The following is a 27,266-nucleotide window of genomic DNA, read 5'->3' on the forward strand; positions in this document are numbered from 1 at the left end:
CAGAGGGGACAAGGATGGGACATGCAAATTTCCTCTTGATAGGACAAGAGGAAACTGCCTCAAGTTGTGCCAGGGGAGGCTGAGGTTGGATCTCGGGAACAATTTCTTCCCCAAAGGGCTGTGGGGCATTGGAACAGGCTGCCCAGGGCAGTGGTGGAGTCACCATCCCTGGAGGGGTTGAACAGATGGAGATGAGGTTCTCAGGGACATGGGGTAGTGCCACTGGTAGGTTATGGTTGGACTCAATGATCTTGAGGGTCTCTTCCAACCAAGATGATTCTCTGATCCTGTGATACGTCACTTGCATGACAGGCTGGAGACCCTTGGCATAGTCCCGTGGGCTGCACCATGTCCCCCTACCCCGCCATGCCCCCCAGGGACTCACTGTTGACCACGGCAGTGGCCAGGATGGCAGCCATGCCCGCTTGCTGTGGCAGCAGCTGGATGTCCGAGCGCAGCGCAGCCGGGTAGGGCGAGTCACCGGGCTCCGCTGTCACCGCATGGTGGTTGGGGACAGCTGGTGGCTCTGCCACCACGAAAGCACACACAGGCTCATCTTCCTGCAGAGCACGCGTTGTCCGGCACCACAGGGCTTCGTCTGGGGGATATGGGGACAGCGGTCAGCACGGACCTCCCAGATCCCCGTCCTGCACAGCTCTGTGCCCCTTGTCCCTTTCTGTCCTTGTCCCCTCTGAGCCTGGTGCTTCCTCCCGGCCATGGCTGAGCCCCGAACTGCCTGGAGATGGCAGTGTCTGCCTGTGGCCAGCGCTGCCTGCACCGCCCTGCCTGCACTGTACTGCCTGCATAGCCCTGCCTGCATAGCCCTGCCTGCACAGCCCTGCCTGCATAGCCTTGCCTGCACTGTCCTGCCTGCACGCAGCCTCCCGCTCACTTTTGCACCCATTCTGGAGCCCCTGCTTGCATCAATGCTTGCACAGAGTCTTACACCAATGCGGGCAGTAACACTTGCACCAGTGCTTGTGCTGAGTTGTGCACCAATGCTTGCACCAACACATGCAGTGATGCTCTCACAGAGTCTTGCACCAATACTTGTGCTGACTTTTGCATTAACACTTGCATCAATGCTTGCAGTAAAGTTCACACTGTCTTACACTGTTGCATGCAGTAAGACTTGCACCAAAGTTTGTGCCAAGTCTTGCACCAATGCTTGCAGTAATGCTTGTACTGAGCCTTGCACCAATGTTTGTGCCAAGTCTTACACCAGAACCTGCAGCAATCCTTGCACAGAGTCTTACACCACTATGTGCAGTAATGCTTGCAAGGAGTTTCGCCCCGATGCTTGCGCTGGCTCTCGCCCCAGCTGCATGCACTAAAGTTTGCACTCATGCCTGCAGCAACATCTGCACCAGCTGGGACTCTCCTTATGTCCCCTAGCAGCCAGACAGCTGGGGAGGGCTGGGACAGGGGACCAAGTCCCAGGGATGTGGGACAAGCCCCATGGACAGGGGACAAGCCCCAGATACAGCCAGCGGGGCATCATGGAGGAGAAGCCGCTGCCCCAGGTGTGGGGGGTCCCAGGCAGCAGTTGGGGTGGGCAGCCACCAGCAGCAGGCGGGGGGCTGGATGGGGACATGGACTCATCCCTCTGCAGCAGCACCCCATCCCTCACCCCAGTGCCAGGGCAGCTATGCCCGACCCCCCCAGAGCCCCCAAGCACCGGTACTGACCCTTCCTGTAGATGACGGCGTTGGCATCGGGCTCTGCGGGCACAAGGGGCAGGCGGGACAACCAGCAGCTCTCGTCCTCCAGCACCAGTGTCACGGGGGGGCTCTGCCGAGGACAGGAAGTGGGGCTGAGCACTGCTTTCCGAACGGGCAGGGGTCAGGGTGGGGGGGTGGCAGCAGGGGGGCTGTAGTGCTCCCTGCTCAGCCTGTGCCCAGCTCTGCCTTCCTGCATCTCTAATGAATATTAATGAGCAGAAAGAGGTGGTGATGTGGGGGGGGGGAATTAATCTCCCTGATCCTCCGATGGCTGCCGCGGTAACGATATGAAATCTAATTATTCGTCCCAATATTTCTAAACCCTCCGACTCAGCCTGACAGTGGCAACCGGTTGAGGCCTTATCACCGGCAGGAGCTGAGTGCCGGCAGCGCGATAACCCCCCCGTGTGCCTGTGTTGTGTGCATGTGTTGGCACACGCGTGTGCACATTTCACAGGACCCTCCCCTGCCCCTGTGGAAAGTGGCTGGGAAATGGGACTGGGGGGTTTTAGGGACCCCCCTGCGTGAGACACGGGGACAGGTGCTGCTGGTGGCACAGGGGCTGGGGACCGCAGTGGCCCCACCATGTCCCACACCAGGAGGGAGAGGTGTGTCTCTGTAGGTATGTGCTGTGCACCGGGGGACCTGTGGGTACCCCCAAACAGAGGGAGGCCCCTGCAGCATCTGTGCACCCCACAGCACCCCAGGGTGCTCCCAGCACCCCAGGACGCCTGTTCCGGCCCCCGTCGGTGGCCCCAGCCCCGTGTCGAACCCTTCCTTGTTCTCCCCAAACAAAGAGGTCAGTGTCCCCGCTCTGCACCGGCCCGATAACCATCGGAAACCCAATCTGCTCCACATCCGTCGGGACGGCGTTACCAGGGCGGCCCCACTGCCCCCGCTGTGGGCATTGCCCTGGGTGGCTGGGAGGGATGTGGGGCAGGGATGTGGGGGGACAGCCAGGGGTGAGATGGCACATGGGGCTCTGCCAACACTTGGCACCCCTGGGCTGGTGCTGCTGGAGGGTTTGCACACCCTCCCGAGCAAGGCTGGTTTTGGGGGAGGCATCTTCCTCCCCCTCGTCCTCTTCCTACTCCTCCACCAGTGCAACGATGGGCACATGCAATGCTCCATGCCACAGCAGCATTAAAGCCACACAGTATTTCCAGTTTGCACAGGGCTGGGATAATCTCCCACATGGAGACAGACAGCAGAGAGAGGCAGGATTTAGGGGAGACCCCCTACACCCCCCCCCGACCACCTCCAGTGACAAAGACGAAGGAACCTGAGGGCGACAGCCCGTATCAGGGATGGGGCTGCGATTCCTTCCTCACTTCCCCGAGCAAAGATAGGGAGGGAAGAGAGTGGTGGAGGAGAGCAGGGCTGGGAATCATCAGCTGGGCTTGATAAGGGAGCTGCTGAAATGGGAGCAAAAATATTTAGACAATAAATGAAGTATCAGAAAAAAAGCTGGGCATATCTTTAAGAAATCAATCATCCTGTACCGGGTGTATGGACACACGGCGCCAACCAGGAGATAGGGAGCCAAACTGGGCAGATAAGGGTTAATCAAGGATTTAATTCGGCAAAGATAAACGGGCCTGAGCTAAAAAAAATGAAAAGAAAAAAAAGAAAAAAGAGCGAGGGAGACAGGAGGAGGAGGAGGAGGAGGAGGTGGGGACAGAGCCTGGGCGAGATCCTCCGGCCTTGAAGAGCCTGGGCCGGAGCTGCTCTTGTGCAGCTCCAGGGAGATGCTGGGGGAAGGATGCGGCTGGAATGTGAGGATCCGGCACCTAAAACACACCCATGTGCACCCACCCTGACACAGCCACCAGCCCCGGTGCCCCCCGCTGCCTCCTCTCCCACTCCAGCGCTTTCCAGACACAACCAGAATCCCTCGGAAGCAAATCTTGGTTGGGAAACCCAAACCACATCTCCTCTGTGAGGACACACGTGCCACCAAGCAGCCTGCAGCCATGTGCAGGAGGGGACAGGAGGGGACAGGCAGCATCCTGTACCCCTGCCCATGGGGACGCTCTGATCTGGGGGCAGCATGTGGCAGGGAAACCTCCCGGGCACCCAAACCCGAAGATATCCAGGGGGTTGGCAGGGAAAATCCCTCCCAAACTAACTCCTTTCTTCAAACAACTTAATTCCTTGGCATTTTCCCTGTCACCATCATCGACAGTGCCCCTTACCATGTCACTGTGCCCTGGCGATGCCAGCTCGCTGTGGATGCTGCCCTGGAAGGGTCCCCAGGAGAAACCCTCAGGGAGGCTCCTGCGGCTTCGCACCCGCCGCTCCCCATCCTGCATGGCCAGGTCCAGCTCATCTGCGGGGAGATGGGCATAACATCAGCACAATGTCCCCAAACCAGACCCCTGGCTGCCCCAGGTCCCCGGGGATGTGGGCACCCACGTGGAGCCCAGAGCTGCAGGTGGGTGTCCCATGGCTGTGGTGAGTGGGTGGGATGTGGCTGCTCGCAGGGGGGGTCCAGGCACCGCACAGCAGAGCGGAAGGAGCGTTTCCCATCCCCGCACCCAAAGTCACAGCAGCTTCAGGGCTTAATGGCTTTGATTATCTGATAAGCCCCTGGTTTAATGGGTTAGATAACATGTTAATACACTATGAAGGCTGCTCTAAAATGTTTTAACTGTGCCTTTGTCTTTTGGAGCACAGATAAGATGGCAGGTAACCAATACGCAGATGGATACATGCTGGCTGCCCCTCGCCATGTGGTGGGATGAATGCTGCACCCCAAAAAAGAAGATGCTCCCCAAGGACAGAGAGTCAAACATCAGGTCAGCAGCCAGGCAGGGTGCCCAGGTCACCCATCTGCAGCCGGGAAGGCTTCTGGCACCCTGGGGTACTCCAGGGCAGAAGTGGGGGGTTCCCCCATCACCATGCCAGGAAAAAGAGCCCCCCCAAAAGCCACGCACCCAGAGCCCATGTCCTTCGAGGATGCTGCAGCAGCCGCAGCTGGTGCCCTGGTCCCGTGGGCGGGGAGGAGGCTGCGCGAGTTTGAAGGCAAAATTGCTTTCTGAGCTGGGAGCACGGGGAGGATAAAGCGATCCCATGGTTGCAGAGATTGAAATCTGATGTGTTTATTAGCTGGGCTGACATGGGGATCCTCTCAGCGCTGGGCTAAGTTAAGGTGAGTGACTGGAAGTGCTGGGTGCTGAACGCAGGTTGGCGGCACCCATGTCCTGCTGTCAACCATGGGTCCCCTCCATCTGCCGAGGAGGACGCTGTGCCACTGGGGATGTGGCTCTGAGTGTGTCCCAGGGGAGCAGCCAGTGTCCCTTGGCAAAACCCATGGGGAGCTAGGTTGGAGAAAAGGTCTGTGAAGGCATCAAAGGTCCCTGAGATCTTCAGCTGGTCCCTGTGCCACAGTCAGTGTACCGAGATGTGCTCTGCCTGCCATCCCCTTCCTGTGGCACCTCCTGCTCGCAGCACCTCGGACCCTTTGACCTCGCAGCCCTTGGCACTGGCACAGAGCCAGAATGCTCCACAATCCACCCTGGCCATGGGGATCCTGGCTCTGTCTCCCACTGGGATTTCATCCCCAGCAAAGTGGTTTTGGGGGTGTGCACATCCCCAGCATTCCCCTGCCCCACGTACCCAGCATCCGCCTGCCCCATGTCCCCAGCATCCCCCAGCCTGTGCCCTCACCAGCTCCATCTCGGCATGGGGAGGAGAAGGAGGGCAGAGAGAGGTCTGGGACCTCTGAGGAGCCGATGGGATTTATTCCCTGGCACAAACCGATGCCCAGGACAGGCAGCAGCAGCCCCACGCCTGGTTGGTCCCTCCCTCAAAGGAGGTGGGAGGCAGGCAGGGAGCAGAGCCTCCAGGGCAGGATGTGGCCGTCACCGTGACCTCGGGGCTGAATGGGGCAGTCGGACCCTCGCAGGGTGCACGTTGCTCCACGTTTCCACCAACCAGCTCCCGTCTGACTCCCTGCCAGGGTGCCAGGCTCCCTCCAGCCCCTCTGTTGAGGTCCCAACATCCCCACATCACTGGTCCTCACCAACCTCTAAACCCCAGGAAGGTGACAGCAAACCCCCAAGACAGCCCCAAGGATGGTGGCTCCTCTCTGGCTTTGCCACCCCACAGAGCCTGGCTGCTTTTGGGGAATGGAGCCCAACCGCCACCTCTCCCCCTCCATGCCCCCTCCCCCTGCTTTTTGCCCCCCCTCCTCTTCCCCCCGTCTCACTGGTAATCAGCGGCGTTTGGGTCAGGAGACCATGTCTCCGAGATAAGAGCGTTCGCCTGACACTTCCCATGTCAGAGCACTTCATCTTCTGTGTATCAATCCCCAGCAGAGAAAACACGCAGGCACTGATAAAGACAAAACCGTTCCAGACAGGGGGGACAAAAATAGTGTTGCCAGAGCCGGCCCCGCTTCCCGCCAGCGCCCCATGGCCACGGCACCGGCTGGTGGCCCAGTCCTCCAGTATCACCCCAAAAACGGGGTAGTGGTGAACCCCAGACAGCGGTGCTGAGCAGTTCTCTGTCTGGATGGGTGCCCCTGTCCCTGACCAGTGACACTGCCAGAGCCCCCACAGTACCTGGTTGCACCCACATTGATACAGCAAGACAAAAAGAGAGGGAAAAAGGTAATTTTTCAAACTAAGCACATGGCGTTGCTGCGTTTGGTACGAGGGGAACAATGGCGGGATGGGGCGGCCTGGGAGATGCTGAGCGTTCAACACTGGCTGCACTTGGGAGCAAAGCTCAAAGCAATCGAGCTGCGTCCCCACGTGGGGACAACAATGCAGTGGGGGGTAATCCCCTTCCCTACTCTCTGACGGCACCGGATTGTGCCGCATCGCCCTGCCCGCACCCTGGGAAAAGCCAGTGCCAGCCCCTGGGGTGCCCCAGTGCCCCCCAGCGAGGAACAAAGTCCGTGGGTGCAGCCCCCCTCCCTGCGGGATCCCCCCGGGCAGGTGAACACCACCCTGGGTATCTCACCTGGCCATCGGTCCCCGAGCAGGCGGTGCCCCTGCCGTTATCACAGGAGGGTTTATCTCCCAGATCATTAACCAAATGGGGCAGGGACCTGGTTGTTTGCTTTGGGTCGCAAAGAAAAGCAGCAGGAAGGAAGGAAGGAGGGGGAAAAGCCCCCCGGTGAGCTGGGTGCACCTGCTTGGTGTGGTGCAGCCCCCAGTGCTGGAACACGGGGTGCCAGCGTTGTTCCCTGCCCCCCAGGACCGACAGCGCCTGCTCGCCCAGCGCTGCACCTCAGTTTATCTCCCCATCGAGAGATTTCAAAGAAATAGGCTGAGCTGTGCCGGAGAGCAAAGATTAATCCTGTCATCACACCATGGCCACGCAGCAGGCGGTTGATGGCTGAGAAGGCACTGCTGGCACACGGGTCCCTGGGGACATGGGGGTCCTGGCTGGGGACACGGGGAGGGACGAAGGCCACAGGGTTGCAAGATGCGGCATCACTGTGCAACACAGCTGCATCGTCCTCTGGGATGGGGTGAATGCAAGACCAGTGTGTGATGAAGATGAACTTCTGCAAGAGCCCATCTGCAAGGTGACCCACAGCATCCATATGGCCAGGGAGATAACAGAATCATTTTGGTTGGAAAAGACCCTCAAGATCATCGAATCCAACCGTTACCCCAACCCTGTCACTAACCCATGTCCCTGAGAACCTCATCTCCATCTGTTCAACCCCTCCAGGGATGGTGACTCCAGCACTGCCCTGGGCAGCCTGTTCCAATGCCCCACAGCCCTTTGGGGAAGAAATTGTTCCCCAGATCCAACCTCAACCTCCCCTGGTGCAACTTGAGGCAATTTCCTCTTGTGCTGGCGCTTGTTCCTTGGGAGCAGAGCCTGACCCCCCCTGTCTCCAAGCTCCTTTCAGGCAGTTCAGAGATCAGAAGGTCTCCCCTCAGCTCCTGTTCTCCAGCTGAACCCCCCAGGTCCCTCAGCCGCTCCCACCACACTTGTGCTCCAGCCCCTCACCAGCTCTGTTCCCTTCTCTCAACTCGCTCCAGCACCTCAAGGGTTTTCTTGTGAGGGGCCCAAAACTGACCCCAGGATTCAAAGTTTGGCCTCCCCAGTGCCCGGTACCAGGGGCTGAGGATGCACCATTGGGGGCTGCACCGAGCTGTGCTGGCTTCTGCAGCACCCATGTGTTCTCCTAGATGCTCTGGAGGTGCAGCCACATCTGTGCATCAACATTTGCTTTTCGTGTGGGAGCGAACAGGAGGGAAAAGCACATCGGTCCCATCGCAAGGGGCTCCCACATCCACACAACTTTCATCAAATCCCAATGAACCGGCTCTGCCCCTCAGTGAGGACCCGGCTCAGAGGTCCCCACAGTATTTGCAGCTGCCTGGATACTATCGGGATAAATACCGTTATCGGGGTGTCACGGGACCACGTCCCAGTATCAGCTGCGCGTTGCTCCTATTAATACAGCACTTTGTGACTGGCCCTGGGGGGGGCCACGACGTCGGGTGCAGCCTCCATATGAGCCCTGGTGATGCTGAGTCTGGGGAACCGAGGCGAACTTGTGTACTCTGCTCCCATCCCAGCATGTGAAGGATGTCCTCATGGCACAGGAACCCGAAGGTGGAGGGAGGATGGATTCATCCACCCACCCACCCATTGGTACCTAACCTCCTGTGGCTGTCCTGCTCCCCCCCCGGGGAAAATTGAACTGGAGAAACCCCAACACCCCCAGCCTGGCGCCGCCGCACACCCCAGCTGCTGTTTTTAGAAGCGGCGAGTGCACGGCGGCGGAAGGAATAAATCCTGACAACTCAACTAGTGCAATGATGTGATGGCACCGCTCTGATAAGATGGAGGGAGCCGATTGGGAAGAGTCTTAAGCTGCGAACACGCAGCATCTCCACTCTTCACCTCCGCGCACAAAGGGAAATCTCTCCAAAGGGGCTAAGGAGATTATCCCGGCTTTGCCGTCCCGGGTGCTCGAGTAATCAGGGCAGCCTTGGGGACGACAAAGGAGTGAGGAGGGTTTAAATTCCAGCCTTGCTGGGCTGCGCCTGCTTGGGCTCAGCCTGGGGTTGCTCTGGTCAAGCTGCCATGGATCGAGGGGGGATGGCTGTGGGAGAGCTGGACTGCCGCTGGTTTTGGGGTGCAGGGGGGCACCCCACTGCCCCGACAGGGCAGGAGCCAAGGAGAGACCTCTGCCTTTATCACTCCTGCCCATCGCTCACAATTTATTGATTTTTTTTTTTTTTTGACAGAGTACAAAAGCAAATCTTTATCAGGCTGAACCCTGCCCCTGGCTAATGGAGGAGCTGTGACCTATAGAGCAGAGCGGGCACCTCCCGGCACCCGGGAGTGAGGATACCCGGGGGCTGCTGCACCCCAAAAGGGCTGGGCACCTCGTTGGCCAGCTGTGTGGCACAGCTGGCAGGCGGCAGCAGCGGGGCGGGCACCAGCTGTGCCACACGTCACCCCGTGATGGCCTGTCCCTGACAGCCCACGTCAGCCGGGGTGCCCTGCCCTAGCGGGACGTGTCCCGATAAGCTGCTCCGGGACGTTTGTGTTCAGGGTGTTGCTGTGTCCTGCTGGGATGTGGCCCTGAGGGAGTCCCTGTCCCCAGGGGGTCCTTGTCCCAACAGGTTCCCCATCCTGGGAAATAAGTGGGAGCTGTGTCTACAGGGACAGGAATAAACACCAGGAAAAATATCAGCAAGAGCTCAGGGAGGATGGGAAGGAGGAAAACTTCCCAGTTTCCCCAGGGGTGGCTGGACCCCTGTGCCAGAAAAATCCTGTCCCTGCTCTGTCCCCACTTGTGGGGCTGCTGGGACCCCCCAGGCTGGTGCCAGGCAGCGGGTAGGGGTGACGTGGGGGGACAGGAAGGCAGAGGGGGGGGCGGAAGGGGAGCGAAGGGGCCCGGAGCCGATGCAGAGGGCAGATATCCCCTCCGGAAAAGGGGGGAGGCACCACAAGGGCCTGCCTGCAGGAATTGGGGGGGACACCCAGGGGGACAGCACCCAGCTGGAGGAGGGGAGTGGGAGCTCAGCCTCACACCAAGCCTAAAACCCACCGGGTCCAGAGATCCAGCCCAGGGCAGAGCAGCAAGGTGGGCCTGATTGACAGCTGTCAATCACTGTGAGACAGGCAGCATCAGCCTCAGGGCTCTCGCCCCACGTGTGCAAGACATTTTTCTCCTTCCCAGGGGAAAATGGAGGGGAGGATGGGGACAGAGAGGGGGACAGTTCCTGCAGGTCTCAACAGTCCCCAGCGTTGCCTGACACAGCAGTGTCCCTGCACTCCCGCAGTGTCCCCAAACTGGTCTGAGCATCCCTCCACCCTGCAATGTCCCCAGGTAGAGGTTGAACTGAGAGCAGGAACCTGCAGGGACAGACCCCAGCAGGGACAGACCCCAGCAGGGACAGGGTCCCCTTCGATGTCCCCAAGCCAGGACAGGTGCCACCACCCGTGCTAAGATCATCCTGCTGCATTCAGTGCCCACATGTGGCTTTGCCAGACAGAAGCCAGGCAAAGGAAGAAGGGGTCAGGATCCTGAGGAACCCCCCAACTTGGGGGGCGACTGCCCCAAACCCCCAATTCTCCCCAACCTGCAGCAATCAAACACAAACATAACTATCTGCCCCTCAGCCCGGCTCCCAGCGATAAAAAGAAATAGCTGGAATAATTTTTTCCCACCCACACATACCAGAGCGGAGGGGAAGGGGGAGCGAGGGGGCATGGGCGGCACAGGGCCATCCCTCCGGACGAGCTGTCCCCTCCTCGCCGTGCCCTGCTTGCCCTGATAATCAACCTTGAGGTTTGCAGACAAACTCCGGGCAGTCGGAGATTACTCAGGCAAGAGTCGTGGCGCAGATAAACACAACCGAAGGCGAGCGGGAGGCAAAGGGGAAGGCGGGGGGGGAGGAGGGAAAGGAAAGAAAAAAAAAATGCAGTTTTAATTAGATGCACCAAAAATATAATAAGTTGCCCTGTCCCATCCTGATATCCTGCACACAAGGCTGGTGGTGAGGATGGAACCCGGGTTCTGGGAGAGGTGGACCTGAGCCATACTCCATAATTAACCCAGAGCCATCGTTAGCACCCGTGAGCAATTAAATAAACCCTGGAGAAGCCAGCAGCAAGGTGGGGACCCAAACAGTGAAGTTGATGTAGGAAAGGGAGTGAGGAACCCTCGGAGAGGCCAAAAGCCACCCAGGCTTTGTGCCCGTCTGCTCCATCCCTTCTCTACTGGTGGCCCACTGGTGTCCCCACAGGGACAAAGGCAAAAAGCTTCATCCCACCTTGTAGAAAGGCAAATGCTGGCCAGGCTTCCCCAGGGCTGCTCCTGGTGGAGATTCTCCAGGATCTCGTAAGGTTGTTGAGCAGCCGGTCCCTCCACGGGGCTCAGCTCTCCTCTGTTCTCCTGTCCCAACACCACATCGGTGACGTTTCTTGGAGCTTTTCACCTTACCCCTCTGCAAAAATCGGCCTGACATGGTGAGGTTGGTTGGGCAGCGATAGGGTGGAAGGGGAGGTGAAGGTTGCAGCTGCTCCCAAAATTCTCCACTATCAACCCTGCTCCAGAGCAAACAAAAACAAGCGGGAAAGATGGAAACCTGGGGCATGGCTGAGAGCAGCTGGCAGGGCTGGGAGGAAGGATTTGGGGTGGTTTGGGGGAATTTAGGGAGGATGGACATCCCCTCTCCAGCCCCATCGGAAGATGAAGGCACAAGCGGGCACCATGCACGGCCACGCTCCACCCCAGAACAGAGTCGGGGTGTCCCAGCACCCCGACACATCTGCAAAGGCTCCCACTCTGCGGATTACAGCCTCCAGCTCCCAGGGATTTGCATATCAGCCAGGCAAGCGACAGCCCCCTCCAACAGACAAGGTCATTTCAAAGATAAAACAATATTCCTTCTCCCTCGCCAGCACGCGGGGCCAAGGAGCCCCATGCAGAGCTCCCGGCACGGTGCTGCACCCAGCGGGCAGGAGTTTTGGAGACCCAGAATGCAAAGCCATGGGGAAGTTACATCGGTAGCCCCCCAAAAAGAGCCAGGGGAAGGCGAGAGACCCTGCAGGGCGCGAACAAAGGCACCCAGGAGTAGCCCGCTCGCCCCCCCCGCCGCGTCGCATCTTTGCAGCTGCCATTGCTGACATACGGCGGATCCTGCCTGATAAAAAAAAGAAGAAAATTCAGGCTGCTCAGAGTTTCCCTTTTCGCCAGCTCCATCCCTGATAAGTGCAGAGCCTGCAGAGTGCCTGATAGACGGGGCTATCGCGGCGGTTGGTGCGAAAGGAACACCCTATCGCTGCAGCATCGCCGGACCGCCATCAACTCCCAGCCACACAGAAATTAATACCACTCCAATTACCAGAATAGAGATGGGCTGGGAGAAGGCGATAATAAAATCTCTTTTACATAAAGAATGCAAATAACCTGCTCTGGCGAGGGAATGGGGGGAAGGGGAGGCATGGCCAGAGCTGAGGCATCGTGGTCCGTAGATGCCGGTTCTGCCAAAATATGGGCGTGCACTGTGCCATGAACCCCCTGGGCCATTGGGACAGCTGGGGGTGACACACCGGGATGCCAGCACAGGGGATGGTGGGGACAAAAGGCCGAGGAGCAGATAAAGAGGAGCTGGGGGTGGCCTCACGGCTCCTTCCTGCCCGGCACGCAGGAAGGGCCGGGATATCAGCAGGACCGGCCAGTGCTTCCCCTCGGCCAGGGCGGGACGGGGAGCAAGGACGGGGCTCCCCCGGGGCCGTGGGGATTTCGGCAGCTGCTGCAGCACGTGCGCCGGCAGCCGGCGGTTCCCATGGCCCAGCCTGTGCCAGAGACTGGCGGCCTTGGGGACACAGCGGGAACCCCCCGTTGCGTCCATCGCTGCAGAGCGATAACTGTCCTACATCACCCCTTTCCATCGCATGCAGCTCCGAAAACAGATCCGCCAGTATCAATCCACTGCGAGGAGCAGGGGGTGGGCAGCGCCAATGGGGCCCGAAATGTGGCACATCCACCCTTGGGAGTGTCACAGAATCCCAGACTGGTGGGGTTGAATGGACCTCTGGAGATCATCCAGTCCAACCCCTGCTAATACAGGGTCCCCAGAGCAGATCACACAGGGTCATGTCCAGGCAGGTTTGAATGTCTCCAGAGAAGGAAACTCCAAACCACTCAGGGCTGCCTGGTCCAGGCTCTGGCACTGTCTAAAGAAGCTTCTCATGTTCAGATGGAACCTCCTGTGTTTCAGTCTGTGCCCATTGCCCCTCACCCTGGTGTTGGGCATCACTGAACACAGCATGGCACCTCTTGACACCCATCCCGAGATCTTTGTAACATCAATAAGATCCCTCTCAGCTTCTCTTCTCCAGCTGAACAGTCCCAGCTCTCTCAGTCTCTCCTCATCACTAAGATGCTCCAGATCCCTCAGCATCTCTGTGTCCCTTCACTGGACTCTCCCCAGAAATTCCTTGTCCTTCCTAAAGTGGGGAGCCCAGAACTGGACCCAGGACTCCAGATGGGGCCTCCCTCACCAGGACAGTGCAGAGTCTCAGTTCATGCAGTTCTGTCCCCATGCACCCATCGGGTGCCGTCTCCATCAGACAGGCGCCCGCAAACCCAAATCTGCGCCAAGAACCCCAAGCGTAACCCCACAGTGGGAAGGTTTGGAGATAGTGGGGCGATAGGGCGTGGGGTACCCACAGGGCTGCCCGGGTGCCAGCGGCCCCGGCGCGGAGATGCTGAGAGGGAGATAGATGGTTCTATTCGCTCCTTGGGGTTTTGATAACCATCGCGAAACCACTCGAGCGGCGCTTTTGTGGTTGCCAGGATGTTTGTTAGTGCCCTCGCGATGCAGGATGGGGTCCAAACCCTCCATGCGCCGGGAAGCGTGATGCCAGCCATGGTGCCAGCACCCCCACTGCTCACGGATTATTTTTTTTTATGGTCTCAACAATGGCACAGGGGACATGGGGGACCAGAGCCACCATCCCAGACTTCCTCTTCCAGTAGAAGTGCTGCTATCTGCATCCTGCCCAGCTCCCAGTCCTCCTCATACTGGTTTTCGCTCTGGCTGCTCCAGCCTGTAGTGCAGCTGGGATGGAGCAGGATGACCAGCTGTGCACAGGGGACTCACCTGGCCCGTTCCAGGCGTCTGGTTCCTGGGGATTTTCTCCAGGATCCGGCTTCTCCGGCTCCTTTGGACTCTCCGGGGCATCTCTGGACTCTGCGGTGGGAGAGGGAAGGCAGTTGGTCATGCATGGTGGATTTCAGAGGTGACATCCCCTGGTGACAGGACCACCAGAGCGGTGCCACCCCAGGACCAGGATGCACACCCTTGAGGATGTGCATAGGGGGGTTCCCCCCTCAAAATTGCTGTGTCCCAGCAAAACCCCCATTACCCAGTCATGAGGTCCCCTGTGCCCCACATCCAAACCCACCTGTGCATCCTTCCCAAGCCACCTACGGGTGGGCACCCACCTTCCACCCCAAACACCCCAATCTCTCCCACCCCACTGTGGGCCCCACGTCACTCGGTTCAGCCCCGCCTCCGTCACGGCTCTATTTGTGGCGTATTCATAGCAACTTGATAACAATTATTTTCTCCATTAACTGCTGCTGGAGATGCAGCTGATAAAGCCAATCTGCATATGACAGTGTGGAAGATTAGCGCCCAAAGTACATGTTTGCCTTGGCGTCCCGGGCGGATAAACCAGCACGGAGCCCAATCGATCGGCGCCAGAGCGAACACCCAGGGGTGACGTCACCGGCATTGGAGATTATTAATACAGGTGATAAGCGGAATGATTAACATCAAATAAATCAATCACTGGGTATAAAAGTCCTATTATTTTTGGCTATAAATCAAAGTGCCTGGCATATCGATTTTTATCCATCGCGCTGAAAGCTTTAGTGGCCGTTATTGCTGCTTGGCGTTATCTCTGCTATCACCTTTTTATCGAGGCAGCCCAGTGCCAGGTGCAGCTCTGCGCTCGGGCTCCCGGCTTCCTCACCCCCAGCCCAGCTCCCCCATCTGATAAAGTAGCATTGCCTTCTTCCTGCCACCAAGCAAAGTTTGCCGGCGAACCCTCCCTGCCCTGGCGTGGATCCCCCCCTTTCCCTGATTGGCTCCAGTGGTTTTAGGGGATGCTTTGCCCCCTGGTTGCCGGTGGCTGAAGGCAGCGGGTGCTGCCGGGGACTGGCCGGCTCCATTAGCCTTGCCCTGCCGTGGTTATCTCACAGGGCACTGCAAACATTAACTGATTAGGATTTGCCCCCACCTCCACAGGAAGGAACTTAAGGGATATCTGGGGACTGGTTTAGCCCAGTCCTGAAACGCAGCCACCTCTGGGGTGGGGCACAGGGCGGCAGGCAGGGGTGCGAGCAGGAAGCAGGCAGCAATGTCCCTGTCCCCTCAACCCCATCCACGGTGTTGCCAGTACCAGCACTTGCAGCCTCGGTGGTTGCTTTGCACCCTGGCGGGGACATTTTGCACCCAAAGGGGTCACTTTGCATCCCTAGGGGGGGTCGCTTTTCACCCCAAGAGGTCAATTTGCATCCCTGGAGGGGACACTTTGCACCCCCCACATCCTTCCACTGCCACCAGCAGCTCAGCACCGGGGCAGGTGAGAGGTGCTGTAACGGATCCAGGGTGATGATGCTCATTAGCAGCCATCATGGTGACCAATGCGCTCCGGTTTCCAGCAGCCCGTCTCATGGCCCCCCGGCAAAGCCGAGATTGCTGCTGTCTGTGCCGGCCATGAGGAGCATCCTCACTCCTACCGGTCACCCCAGGGCCAGGCTGTCCCCACTGGGTCCTGCTGCTGGCCAGAGGGATGGAGCACCCCAGGGAGGTCTCACTTAACCCACAGCCCATTCCCTGATGGGCGAGCAGGCTGCTTCATTTGCTAATTAACATCATGCACCAGCACCAGACGTGGTGCCCAGGATCCCAGCAGGTTGCTCTGGCGGCAGAGCCTGTCCCCACAGTGGGGGGACATCATGGGCAGCCCCCACTGTCGCGGCCACGCTCACCTTCGCTGCCAGGGGGGCTGGAGGCATCGCGCTCGGCAGAGCCCTCGCGGTCCGAGGCAGCCCCCTCCCTCTCCAAGGGGCTCTTCTCCCCCACCGGGCCGTCCTCCATCGCTGCCAGGGAACCTGCTGAAACACACACAGGGGTTACAGGGGGAAAGAAAACCCCAAAAGGTTTTCACAGTTGGGAAGCGTAGGATGCGGGTGATGTGGGGTCTGGCAAAGGGCCTTTTCCCTGACCCACTGTGGGTGTGGGGCCGGCAGGGAGAAGAAGCCCCCTCCCTTGGCAGCATCTCCCTAGGGTCCTTGTCCCCTTGCAGGGGTGTTTACAGAGTCATCACCTTGAGATGGCCCCTGAGGGACACCTGAGTCCCCTGTAGATACTGTGGGGAATGAGCTCCATATCTACGGGGGATGTGAGCAGGGTCCCCTTGTCCCACAGCTGCGGCACAGTGGGGTGTCCAGCCCATTGCACCCCTCACCCACAGCTTCCCACTGAAACCCCGGCACCTGCCCTGGACGGGGTGAGGGACCCCAGAGACTGTCCCCCCCAGCCCCCAGCCCCTTTGTCTGATGGGGACCCACAAACCAGTCCCCCCACGCCATGTCCAAAGCCCCAGACAACGGGGGACGCTGCAACGGGGACACGGGGTGCAAGCAGGACATGAAGCGTGCAAATGGGGGACACCCAAACGGCCCTGCCAGCCCACGCTGCCATTTCCATGGCAACACAGCATCCCCCATCCGCGCCAAAAATCAAGGAAGAAAGAAAACAGTGGCGCACGCGGCTCATGTCACACGAAGCCGCACCGGGGGCTGCCCGGTGCCCCAGATGGCACCGTCCCACCAAGCCTGGCACATGGGCAGGGGGACACGGCGGTGACAAACCCTCTGCAGACCTCAGCTGCTCTCCGTGACTCCAGGCATGTATATTTACAGCGGGAGAACAAAGAGCCCATAATCTATACAAAGCAGACAACAATGAGCGTGAATAAAGAGGCTGCCGGAGAAGGGAAGGCAATTTATTCTAATTCTGCTAATTTCAGTTCCAGCACAATTAAAAAGGCTCTGATAATATTCAGAAACAATCGCCAGCTAACAAATCGTTTCTCTCGCTGTAAATGAAACATTGTTAGGCTAATTTCTTCTTTCACGCCTTCACAGCTCTTGGGCTGATGATAAAGTTAACCCGACTCTCGCCTGCTCCGTAGCTCAGCACCCCCAGCCTGGCCAGGGAGGGATGGACGGAGCCAAGGAGGGATGGATGGGGTTGGTACCACATGTGACACTCACCCAGAAGTGCCCAGACCCCAAAACACCAAACCCTGGCCAGGAAGGAGGTGGGGATGCCCTGTATAAATGTAATTGTATAAAGCCCAGAGTCTGGGTACCACAGTGTCACCAAGTGCCTACAGGGATGATGGGTTGCCGGCAGCATCCCAGCAAAACGTCACCACGGTCCCTGGATGCACCCAGAGTGTCCCATTGCAGCATCCCGCTCCCATCGTGTCCGCCCAGACCCGGGGGATGCTCTGGCCCCGGCAATCCTGGCTGCAGGGGTTAAATGAACTACTGGAGAGCTTAAAAGAAAAAAAGGAAAAAAAGGGAAAAAAAATTCAAAAAAAAGCAAGCAAGGGAGCACGGAGCAGGGAGCGGAGCATCACTTCTCCGGGATTGCTGGAAGCCCTGTGCAGTTATCACCGCACACAGCCTCCCTCGGCTTGCCTGATCTGTCTATTCTTCATTAAGCAAATACGCTGAAATGGAAATGAAAACATAATAGCTATTTGATTTTCAGCGAGATATTTTGCATATTGGTTCAGTGCTGATAGTGGAATTTCATCAACTCCCTTTTTTCATGCTTTAAAACTGAATTACTGAGGCTGGCTTTACAGAGAGGGGACGAGCCAAAAAATACTCCTTTCCAAGATACTCCGCTTCGATGATTAACTCTTCTCCCTCCCTCCTTCTCCCTCTTTTTTTTTTTTTTTGATAACAATGAAGGATTTTTTTTTCCCCTCTTTAAAAAATAAAAATTACAGCGACTGTAAAAACTTGCGGGAAGCGGAGGCGATGAGCCCGTGTCACAGGCTGGCAACGCGGGTCCGGGTGGGCGCAAGGGCTGGCATACCCAGTGGCAGGAAAAGCCGTCGTTATCGAGGTAATGATTTGACCATTTCACTCAAATTAAAGTACTCCCGGTGCAGGAACAATAAACCTTTTCTTGATTCTTTGCGCTTGGTGATAAATTAGATAAAAGGAAAAAAATAATATAGAAAATTTAAAAAAAAAAAAAGAAGGCTGCCAAGAGCGAGACCCTGGATGCTCCAAAAGCCGGTACGCAGACAAGAGCAAAGTGATAAGAGGCCTTGATAACAGATAGAAAATAGCAACAGCCCCAGACTTTCCCACCGGCTCTGGAGCGAGGAGCAGGAGGAGGAGTCCCCATGGAGGAAAGCGGGCCCTGGACATAAAGCACGTGCAGGCTGGTGGCAACTGGCTTTCATGCTCATCAGCATGCACCCAACTCCAAAGCACGATTATTTTTAAAAATAAAAATGCTGGGTGGGTGCTGAGCCCAAAGGAGGGCTCTGGGAGCAAGGGGGAGAGCGTGGATTGGAGCAGCAGCCCAAACCTCACCCACAGGCACCCCAAACCTCCCCAGGGTGCTTGGGCCGGAGTGTCACCCCCGACAGGGTTGAAAGGACCCTGGGGACATCCCCAGCTCCACCAGGACCAGACGGGCAGTAGGATGGGGACGCTCATCTTCATCCTGCCAGCTCCTCCTCATCCTCGCACCGGCCCTGAATCCACCTTTCAATTAAAAAGAAACCAAAATAATAATAATAATAAACTCTTCCTAATAACCATAATACATAATGAGCCTCAATAATAATAAGCATAAAGCCCCAAGCAGACTCCCCACCAGCACCGCCACGATGCTCATCCAACCACCTCGCGATGGAGATGCGGGGAATCCAGCCCAAGCACCGCTGTCCCAAAACCGCCTTATTTTCCCCCAAATTTTGCAGCCGTGAGCAAAAGGCTGGAGGAGCAGGCACAGACACTGGGATTTCCCAGGAAAACTTGCTCCTGATCCTTCCTTGCACCAGCTGCAAAATAATTTTGGGCGACTTGGTGGGGATTCCCTGGGGTCTTGTAGCGGGGTTGTGCCGTGTCAGCCCTGCAGCAACGCCCAGCGAGCAGCCTGGGCTGCAAATCCAAAAAACCACCAGTATCTGATGGGACACCAGCCTAGCTCTTCTCACCCAATATTTTTTTCCTCCGGTATGTATTAATGTTTGCTTTTACTGACGACCTCAGGTGCCCCCAAATCCCTTCCCCTGGGGATGAGGGATGCCAAGTGCCGAGGGCAAATGAGGTTTCAGTGGCTAGAAAATGATGCTGGTACTAAAAATTCGCATTGGCCAGTGGGTTATTTTTTCCCCTCCCTTTGGTTGATGCTGCTCCAAAAACAGGGGTCCTGGGGCAAGACTTCACCCCAGTACCCCTGTTTTTGGGGAAAATGGACCTTTTTGAGCACAAACTAACCTTCTGCCCTATCAGTCTGGTTGCAGCATCCCAGGTCTGGGTTCCCCCCACGGATAGCGGCACATGAAATATCAGCCCTATGCATGGAACCGATAGCAGTTGGGGCCATCCTATCTCTAATTTGGGGCCTTTCTCCATCACCCCCAGATAAAACTTGCCCTAACCCTTCCTGCAGTTTCCTGTACTAAAAAGGCAATGAAAAAATTAATATTTAGGGAGCTGGTAGGTGGAGAGGGAATTTATAATAATTTATTATTAAATTAGGCATAATTTATCCAGAAGGAAAGTGGGGGATGCTACCATTGCTGGTGGGATGCTGCAATTGCTCACAGAGGGGGGGGATTTATAATAATTTATAATTAAATTTATAAGGTATTTAGGCCTAATTTATCCGGGAGGGTAAGGAAGGTGGTAGGGAACACTGTGATTGCTGATGGAGGGATGTTGCTGTTGTTTGCAGGAAGGGGATGCTGTGATCGCTCACGGGTGGGTTGCAGGTGCTGTGAATGCTCAAGGCAGATATTTATAATAATTTATTATTAAATATATAGTATATTTAGGTCTAATTTGTCCAGGAGGGGAATGAAGGACAGTGGGAGATGCTGCAATTGCTCCTGTTGGGGGGAAAATTATAAAAGTTTATAACTAAATTTATGATTTGTTTAGGCCTAATTTATCCAAGAGGGGAATAAGGCATAGTTGGGGTTGTGGTTGCTGACTGGGGGAGAAAGGTCATGTCATGTCCCCACCCAGGAGCATCCCCATTGATCCCCATGGGATGCAGCACCCTGAGCATCCCTCCCCACTCTGGGGCAGCGCTACCCCAGGAGAGCCTCCGGCCGCAACCGTCGGGGGGGAAAAAAAGAACCAGGGAGAAGCAGAGCCTGAGAAAAGGCAGCTCTGCTGATAGGGGAGAGATTGGTTTCAGCCGGAGCTGCTCCCCCTGCCAAGTCCATATCCTATCTGCGCGGGGTGCAGTTACTTAACATTCATCACCGCCTGAACTCTGTAACTTTATCAGCGGCCGAGCATGGCGCCATCGCCGAGCCCAGCCATTCCCGGCGCTCAGATAGGGCCGATAAACCGCTGATAGATTACAGGAGATTGTTTCACTTCAGGGGCCGCGATTACTAATACTAATAGCGAGAGAGCCCGCATCATATCAAACAGTGGCTGGAAGGGGGGTGGGGGAACGGGCCACGGGGGGCACAGGAAAATAATGAGAGAAAGAAAATACAGGGACAATGACAATGAAGTGACTTTATGTTTCAGATGGGGTTGATAATGCCCTGATAGATTTTAAGAGAGGAGAGAGTCTAATAGAGCCATCCCCAGCACATCAGATGGATGGGAGCAGATTGCTCTGTGAGACGGGGATGAGACGCTTAACATGGTCCTGCCTTCCTTGATGGTGGAGGGTGAGGGGGCGGGCAGAGCAGGGAAGATTTGGTCAGAGCCCAGGAGGGAAACTGAGGCAGCCAGCAAGAGGGATCAGTCCTTAACAGGGAACCTGGGGGTGTCCTCCATCCCAATCCCCAACCAAGAGCAGCTGGAAATGTTCAATCTGACACCGCTCCTGGCAGGATTTGGGCAGCCCGGGGTCAGCCCACAGCTGGGGAGCAGCTGGATACCCCAAATAATCCATAAGGAAACTCCATCCATGAATTTCAGGCTCCAAATGTGCAGGAGCATGCAAGGTGGCACCGATGTGCACAGCTCATTGCCACCACTGCTCCCGCACCAGGTGCCTTTGATGCTGGCCAAAGGGAGTTTTTCTGGGTGAAAAAACCCTCAATTCTGGTGCTTTTTCTCCCACCTGGAATAAAGCAGTTTCAGCAGGGAAGGGCTGGGGTGGATGCTCACCCAGCCGCATGGCCACAGAGCCCATCAATACCAGGTGACGGAGAGGCCAGAGGTCAAGCTCTATGCTAATCTAGCGACAAATTACCCTGGAGATGCCGCACCAGAGCCACCCCCCCACCTGTGGGAAGTGGCTTCGGGTCCCACCAGGTCCATCCCACTGCCAAAAGCTGCTGGGAAGGGAACGGGGACAGATTCCAGCCTGAACTCCGAGACTTTCAGTTCACGACAGCACCAGGTGAGGACAAGGATCACAGACTCACAGAACGTCAGGGATTGGAAGGGACCTCGAAAGCTCATCCAGTGCAATCCCCCCGCCGGAGCAGGAACACCCAGCTGAGGTTACACAGGAAGGTGTTCAGGTGGGTTTGAATGTCTGCAGAGAAGGAGACTCCACAACCCTCCTGGGCACCTGGTCCAGTGTCTGTTACCTTCACTGGGAAGAAGTTTCTTCTCAAATTTAAGTGGAACCTTTTGTGTTCCAATTTGAACCCATTACCCCTTGTCCTATCATTGGTTGTCAAGGGGGGAGGAATGGGGGCAAGGATGATGGTGGACACGGCCCTAAAGTCCACCAGACCCACCATAGAAGGTGCTCTGGTTGGGGAGTCCCTGCTGCCCTCAGCCCCCAGTGCATCCAGTAGCAGCTCCCAGTGCCATATTGGACCACTTTGGGGTCCCCAGGCAGCAACAAGCAGGGGCCAGGGGGGCTGCAGAAGCAGAAAAGATCCTCAGCAGGTCCAACACGGTTGGGCGGTCCATCTGCAAGAAGCAGGGTGGGCTGCTGGCAACAAGCCCAGCCGATGAAGGCCACTGGGGGGTGCTGGGACAGCATTGTCCCCAAACACCCCCGTGCCAGGACACCCCCGGGGCAGCTTTTGCTGGACCAGCACAAGCACCCCCATCACCTTCACCCCAACCCTTCTCTTCCCCCAACTCCAACCAGAGTGGCGGTTCACGCACACCAAGTTTGCCTCTGTGCAAACGCGTGTGCCTGCGTTGCCTTTTTTTGTAATTTTTTTTTCCTGTTCTTGGCATTTTGGTGGAGCAAGATAAGGGTAAAAAACAACAGAGCTGCTCAGAGAGTGAAAAAGGGAGATAGATAACGCAGATACAGACTCCTACACAAAACAGTCCTGGCTTTATCACTGCTTTTTATCACAGTTCCTCTAAAAAAAATAAAGAGAGCAGCCCAACTGGAATGGGGCAGCGCATTAAAAAATGAACTTTATACTGTTTGCTCTTTAGTTTTATATTTAGATGAAACCAACTTAGATTCTTGTGGTCGATACCTTTCCCAGTACAAGGAACCAAAAAGTCTGGAAGCCCCATTTGCTCCGTCAGGGACAAGTGAGGAAACTCAAGTATAAATTAGAAAAGCAGAAGCTAAAGGAGCAGCGTCTTGTCCTAACACCCGGTCTTGCTTGAGGCTATGGGGTGTGATGGTTTGAGCTTCTTTAAGCCTGGATGGGCCAGTGGGATTAAGCTGGTCCTGAAGCATCCCAGGGGAGTGGGCAGCATCCTGCAGCAGAACCGGAGATGCTTGGGCTGGAGATGGGTGCAGAAAGGTCTCCTAAGCATCCCTGAGTCCCCTCCAGTGGCTACTGGTCCCTGGGGACAGCTGGAGCCCACTCAAGATGCCACAGCTGGCACCGGGATCCCAGCCATGTGGCATCACCACAGCCAGCAAAGCCGAACACCCTGGCACTTGAGGACAATATCTCCAGCCCAGCAAGGGGACACAACTACATGTGCAAATACACCCTGGCCACACAGTCCCCACAAATTATTTGCCCACGGTGACCCTCCTGTTCCGGAGGGCACTGCACGGGGCTCTGCCCTCCCACCGCCAACCCCGGGCACAGGCTGGGGAGGGAATTTCAGAGCAGAAAAACCCCAACCCGCAGGGCACGGCCAGAAAGACGGGGGGGGAATGGGCTGAAGGTTTTTCCCTCCCCGCGCACTCCCTTCCCTACCTTCTTTTTGAAAAACATAATTTATCTGTGTATTATCAAGAAATCCAGACACTTTAATCAGTGAGCTATGAAGTCAGTATTTCCATTCTTATCTAGCGGAGGAGTGGAAATGGAGAGCAGATAGGCAGCTCCGAGCTGGTCCGTGGTGGGGAATGTTAATGGGAGGAGCGGCAGAGCCATTGGCTACCGAGCTGCCGCTATCGCTGCCATTATCGGGGCGTTATCGAGGCAACCATCGCAGCGCAGTAATGGGGCCAGTTCAACTTTCCGCATTATCATAGGAGCTGGAAGTAGCATGAGAGGCCTCAGCTGGGAGAAGGAGAAGCCAGCGAGAAGCCGAACTTCCCGGCGGAGCAGGGAGGGGGAAGCTAAAAGCGGATTTTCCTCCACATGGTCCCCTGAGCTGGCAATGCACGGGGTGATGCTCTCCTGATCGGGCATCCTTCGGTACATTCTGAGCATCGATCCCGAGGCACATCCCCAAACTCTCACGCATTACAGGTACCGATTCCACAGGACATCCCCAAATCCTCATGCATGCTGAGTACCAACCCCAGCAAGCATCCTCAAAACTCTGGATACCAACCCACCAAGCATCCCCAAAACTTGGTACCGAGCCCATGGAGCATCCCCAAAGCGACGGGGCCACGACCCCCAGTTCGCCAAGGACGAGAGAAAACAATGCATCTATATTTCATCAGATGAACAAATTAGAAGAGCACATTTCCTCCACGCGCTATCAAACGGGAGATGTCAAGAAAATATGTTGATGTGAGAAAGAGGAGATAAAGAATTATTTTGAAGGAAAAAAGCCGTGGAAGGCTCTTATCTGGAGTGACTCATAGGCGCACACTCCTTAACCCCACTGCAGCCCAAGGTCAGCAGTTACATTCCTTTTGGCATTTCAGCCCTTCCAAAAAAACACGTTGCAGCAGGAACAATGCGGAGCCTTTGCCGGGCAGCCATCGGAAAAGGGAACCGTATTACCCCCGAAACACTTGAACTTTCCTGATAAAATAAGTAGCGGGACAGCAGCTTGGCCAAGCCGGAGAGTCCAAAAGCCCTGAGTCAGGCAGCAAAAACAGTCATGGGACCTGTCACACACACACACACACACACACAAAAGAGATATATTTGCCTCCTGCTCCCATTCCTGCTCTTCTCCAGCAAGGCGGGGAGCTGATTTCTGCTCCCTCCAGGAACAAAAATCCACGCCCTCGGCACAGCCACAGGACCCACGAAGCCAGAATGCAATACAGGGCTGGCAGAGAGGGTTTTTCCACTTTTTCTTCTTAAATAAAGTTATCTTAGGAGCACAAGGTTTCTCTGCTCCTGCTGTCTCCCCAAGTTGCTTCAACCAGTGCTGGGGGCTGCTCACATCCCGCTCGGGTCCCAGCGCCAGGCTGTGCCGCCGTGGATGCTCTGGGCTGGTTTTTTCTCCACAATATAGCCCCAGCCAGTGTTTTCCAAGGCAAATTATGGGCCTTTTTTTTTTTTGTAGTAGAACAGACAGCACACATGGAAAACAGTCTCTTCCCTTTGCTCAGAATGGGAGCATTTGAGCCCAAATCCACCAACACCACACAGGGGTCTGCCCTGGGGCTGAACCAGCCCCACTGCTCTCAGTTTGGGCAGCGTTGTCCCTTCCTTTCCCAAGGACATGGGTGGCATCAACCCCATGACCAACATGGGGCTGGGAACATCACACAGCATGGGAAGCCCTGGGGATGCTGTGGATGTGGTGACACCAGAGGACTTTGCCACCCAGAGACTTGATGCCACCTTGTCTTTGTGATGCTGCGAGCGCTGGGTGGCTCTGGTGGGTCCCCGGGAGGGACGGAGCTGCCCCTCTCCAGAAACCACAGGTCACCTGCACCAGGGCACTATCTTCCACGACAACCAAGGGGAAAAGCTTGCGTGCCTCCCAAACTCGGCTCACAACTTGGCTCAAGGGGAACTTGCCACTTTCTAGGTGACCTCGTGATTCACAGTGGAAAATAAGACCTTGCCCAACTGTGCAAGTTCAGATCCAGATCCATAAATTCCAGCTAGAGGTGACATTCCTGCTCTGGTGTGGGACATCAGGGATGGTCCCCATGGCATGGGCACCGCAGCAGCTGCCCAGGGAAGGGCCATTGCAGGGGTGTGGGACATAGCAGACACAAATCAACCCAACCCCAGCGCCCACAGGTCCTGGAAGCGGCCGGCTGCCAAATCTGCTGCAGCCTCCCTCACCGGTGTGGCTGCCGGCAGCGATGTGCGCTGGGGCTCTCGGCAAAACAGGTTTTACCATGTCACCAGGTGCCAGCCCAGCTCTGGCACTCGCCCTCCAAGCATCCCACACTTGCCCGATGCGGAGATTGGGATTGTCAGGAAAGACCATCCTGGGGATACACCCTGAGCAGGGACCGAAAATGGACTCAAAGGGTGACCTGGCACTGCAGGAAGCACCTGCGTGGGATGGCCATGACATGTGCCATGGTTGGCAGAGCACGGGGCCGGTGGCACAGATCCCCTTGGCCACCATCAAGGTGCCAACCCCTCTCCCAGACATAGGGTCCACAAGGATGCTCTCACCTGGACCACTGGTGATGGAAGAGGAGAAAAACATCTTCCAGCGTCACCTGTGGCTCGTCCAAACCCTACACTGAGCAGTAAAATGGATTTTTGCTGTTGCCAGCAGGAAATGCTCACCATGGTGGGTTCTCCCGGGTGCATCCCACCAGCCCCGCAGCATTGTCAGCCCAGTCCCATCCCACCCTGCAGGCACTACGATGGGTCCTCACCTCCGGGAGCTTCCAATGTCACCCATGGTGCATCCCGAGAGGTTGGAGCCTTCTGGGCTGGGCAGAGCCCCTGTGGAGGCAGATGCGCTACCTGAACCCCTGCCTGCACCCAGCAGCTGTCACTTTCAAGATGCCACTGAGTCAGGGCTGGCAAACGCCTCAGGGAGGGTTTGCACAAGAGGGGAGGGGTTGGCATGGAAGCAGGCGGCACCCGTGGGAGCAGCAGACACGTGGGACGTGGGGATGCCACCCCTGGGATACCAGGAGCAGGGCCAGGCATGGGGAGAGGGCTGTAACACCAAGGCACCCCCTGAGGAGGTGCAGAAAATAACCTGTCACCCACCTTGGCACCAAGCATCCCTCCTCAGCACGCATGGATGGGGAAACTGAGGCACGGAGGCTGGCAGGAATGGGAAAGTGCAGCAGTATCAGAGTGATGGGAGGTGGGGGAAAAAAAAACCAAACACAACAGTAAAAAACCAAGCAAGAGGAGGCAGTTAGTCACCTGCACGGACCGAAAGGAGAGGAGCAACTCAGTGGAGAGGAGTGAAGGCGGGAGGCGTGCCGGAGCATCCCACACCACTGCCTCACCACGCCGCCACTAAAAATAGGCACTGGGTTGGCCACTGTCGTCTCTTTAGAAGAAATGCAGTTTTCCAAGCTCCTGGGAAGGATGGCTCCCACAGTCCAGCCGGCACTGTGATCCCCATCCAGCACCAAGACCCCCTGTTCAGCACCACGACCCCCTGTCCGGCATCACCGCAGAGCCCACGCAGGACCGGGAAGCAGCCGAGCTTGCAAAAGAGGAAAGAACAAAACAAAAACCCAAAACAAACCACCCCATCAAGAGGTTTAACAGCACAGATCACGCTCGCTATCTAACACCATCTAATTGTAATTAAAGCAAATCCACACGCAAAAATATGACAGTGCTTTCACTCCCCGCCCCCCCCACCCCCCCAGCCCATGTGTTCACCATGATGAGCAGAATGGGAGATAACGATCGAAAAAGAAAGTCAAAGCTCTCATCAAACTAATGCAACATCTGCAGCTGATAACAGGCGCTAGGGAGAGCTCAGCTTGTTTCACACAACACATGGGAGGGAAAAGAAAGAAAAGAAAAGAAAAGAAAAAAAAAAAAACCAAAAACCAACAAAAAGCACACCTTGAGAAATAAAAACACATATGCAGCTGCCCCCCATCAGATAATTAAAGCGCCTGCGCTAATCATATTTGCCGTGGAACAAATTGTTGGAGCCCTTTTGCCCCTCTTTGCTGTGTTTGTTGTTGTAGTGAATCCTGCTCCGGTCTGGTGGGGAGAGATAAGTAGACCTTATCTCTATCAGGATGGAGATCTGCACTTATCAGGAGCTCAGAT

The 27,266-nt window shown here is 56.5% G+C and overlaps 1 protein-coding gene across 6 annotated transcripts in view; it reads right to left on the minus strand.

Moving 5' to 3' along the window:
* ZFPM1 (zinc finger protein, FOG family member 1) overlaps positions 1 to 27,266 on the minus strand; it is a 33,971-nt gene that overhangs the window by 3,785 nt on the left and 2,920 nt on the right. For 3 of the 6 annotated variants that reach the window (XM_071814556.1, XM_071814555.1, XM_065848347.2), the window contains exons 2-6: positions 15,718 to 15,843; positions 13,820 to 13,909; positions 3,917 to 4,050; positions 1,689 to 1,791; positions 386 to 598 (exon numbers count right to left, since the gene is read on the minus strand). In XM_071814556.1, coding sequence (XP_071670657.1) covers positions 386 to 598; positions 1,689 to 1,791; positions 3,917 to 4,050; positions 13,820 to 13,909; positions 15,718 to 15,843 — 666 coding nt within the window. Of the gene's footprint in view, positions 1 to 385; positions 599 to 1,688; positions 1,792 to 3,916; positions 4,051 to 13,819; positions 13,910 to 15,717; positions 15,844 to 26,393; positions 26,819 to 27,266 lie in introns of those variants that run through there. The other 3 variants (XM_071814557.1, XM_071814558.1, XM_065848348.2) reach the window with 3 other exon arrangements.

Source organism: Patagioenas fasciata, chromosome 13, assembly GCF_037038585.1.
Source record: "Patagioenas fasciata isolate bPatFas1 chromosome 13, bPatFas1.hap1, whole genome shotgun sequence".
Taxonomy (NCBI): domain Eukaryota; kingdom Metazoa; phylum Chordata; class Aves; order Columbiformes; family Columbidae; genus Patagioenas; species Patagioenas fasciata.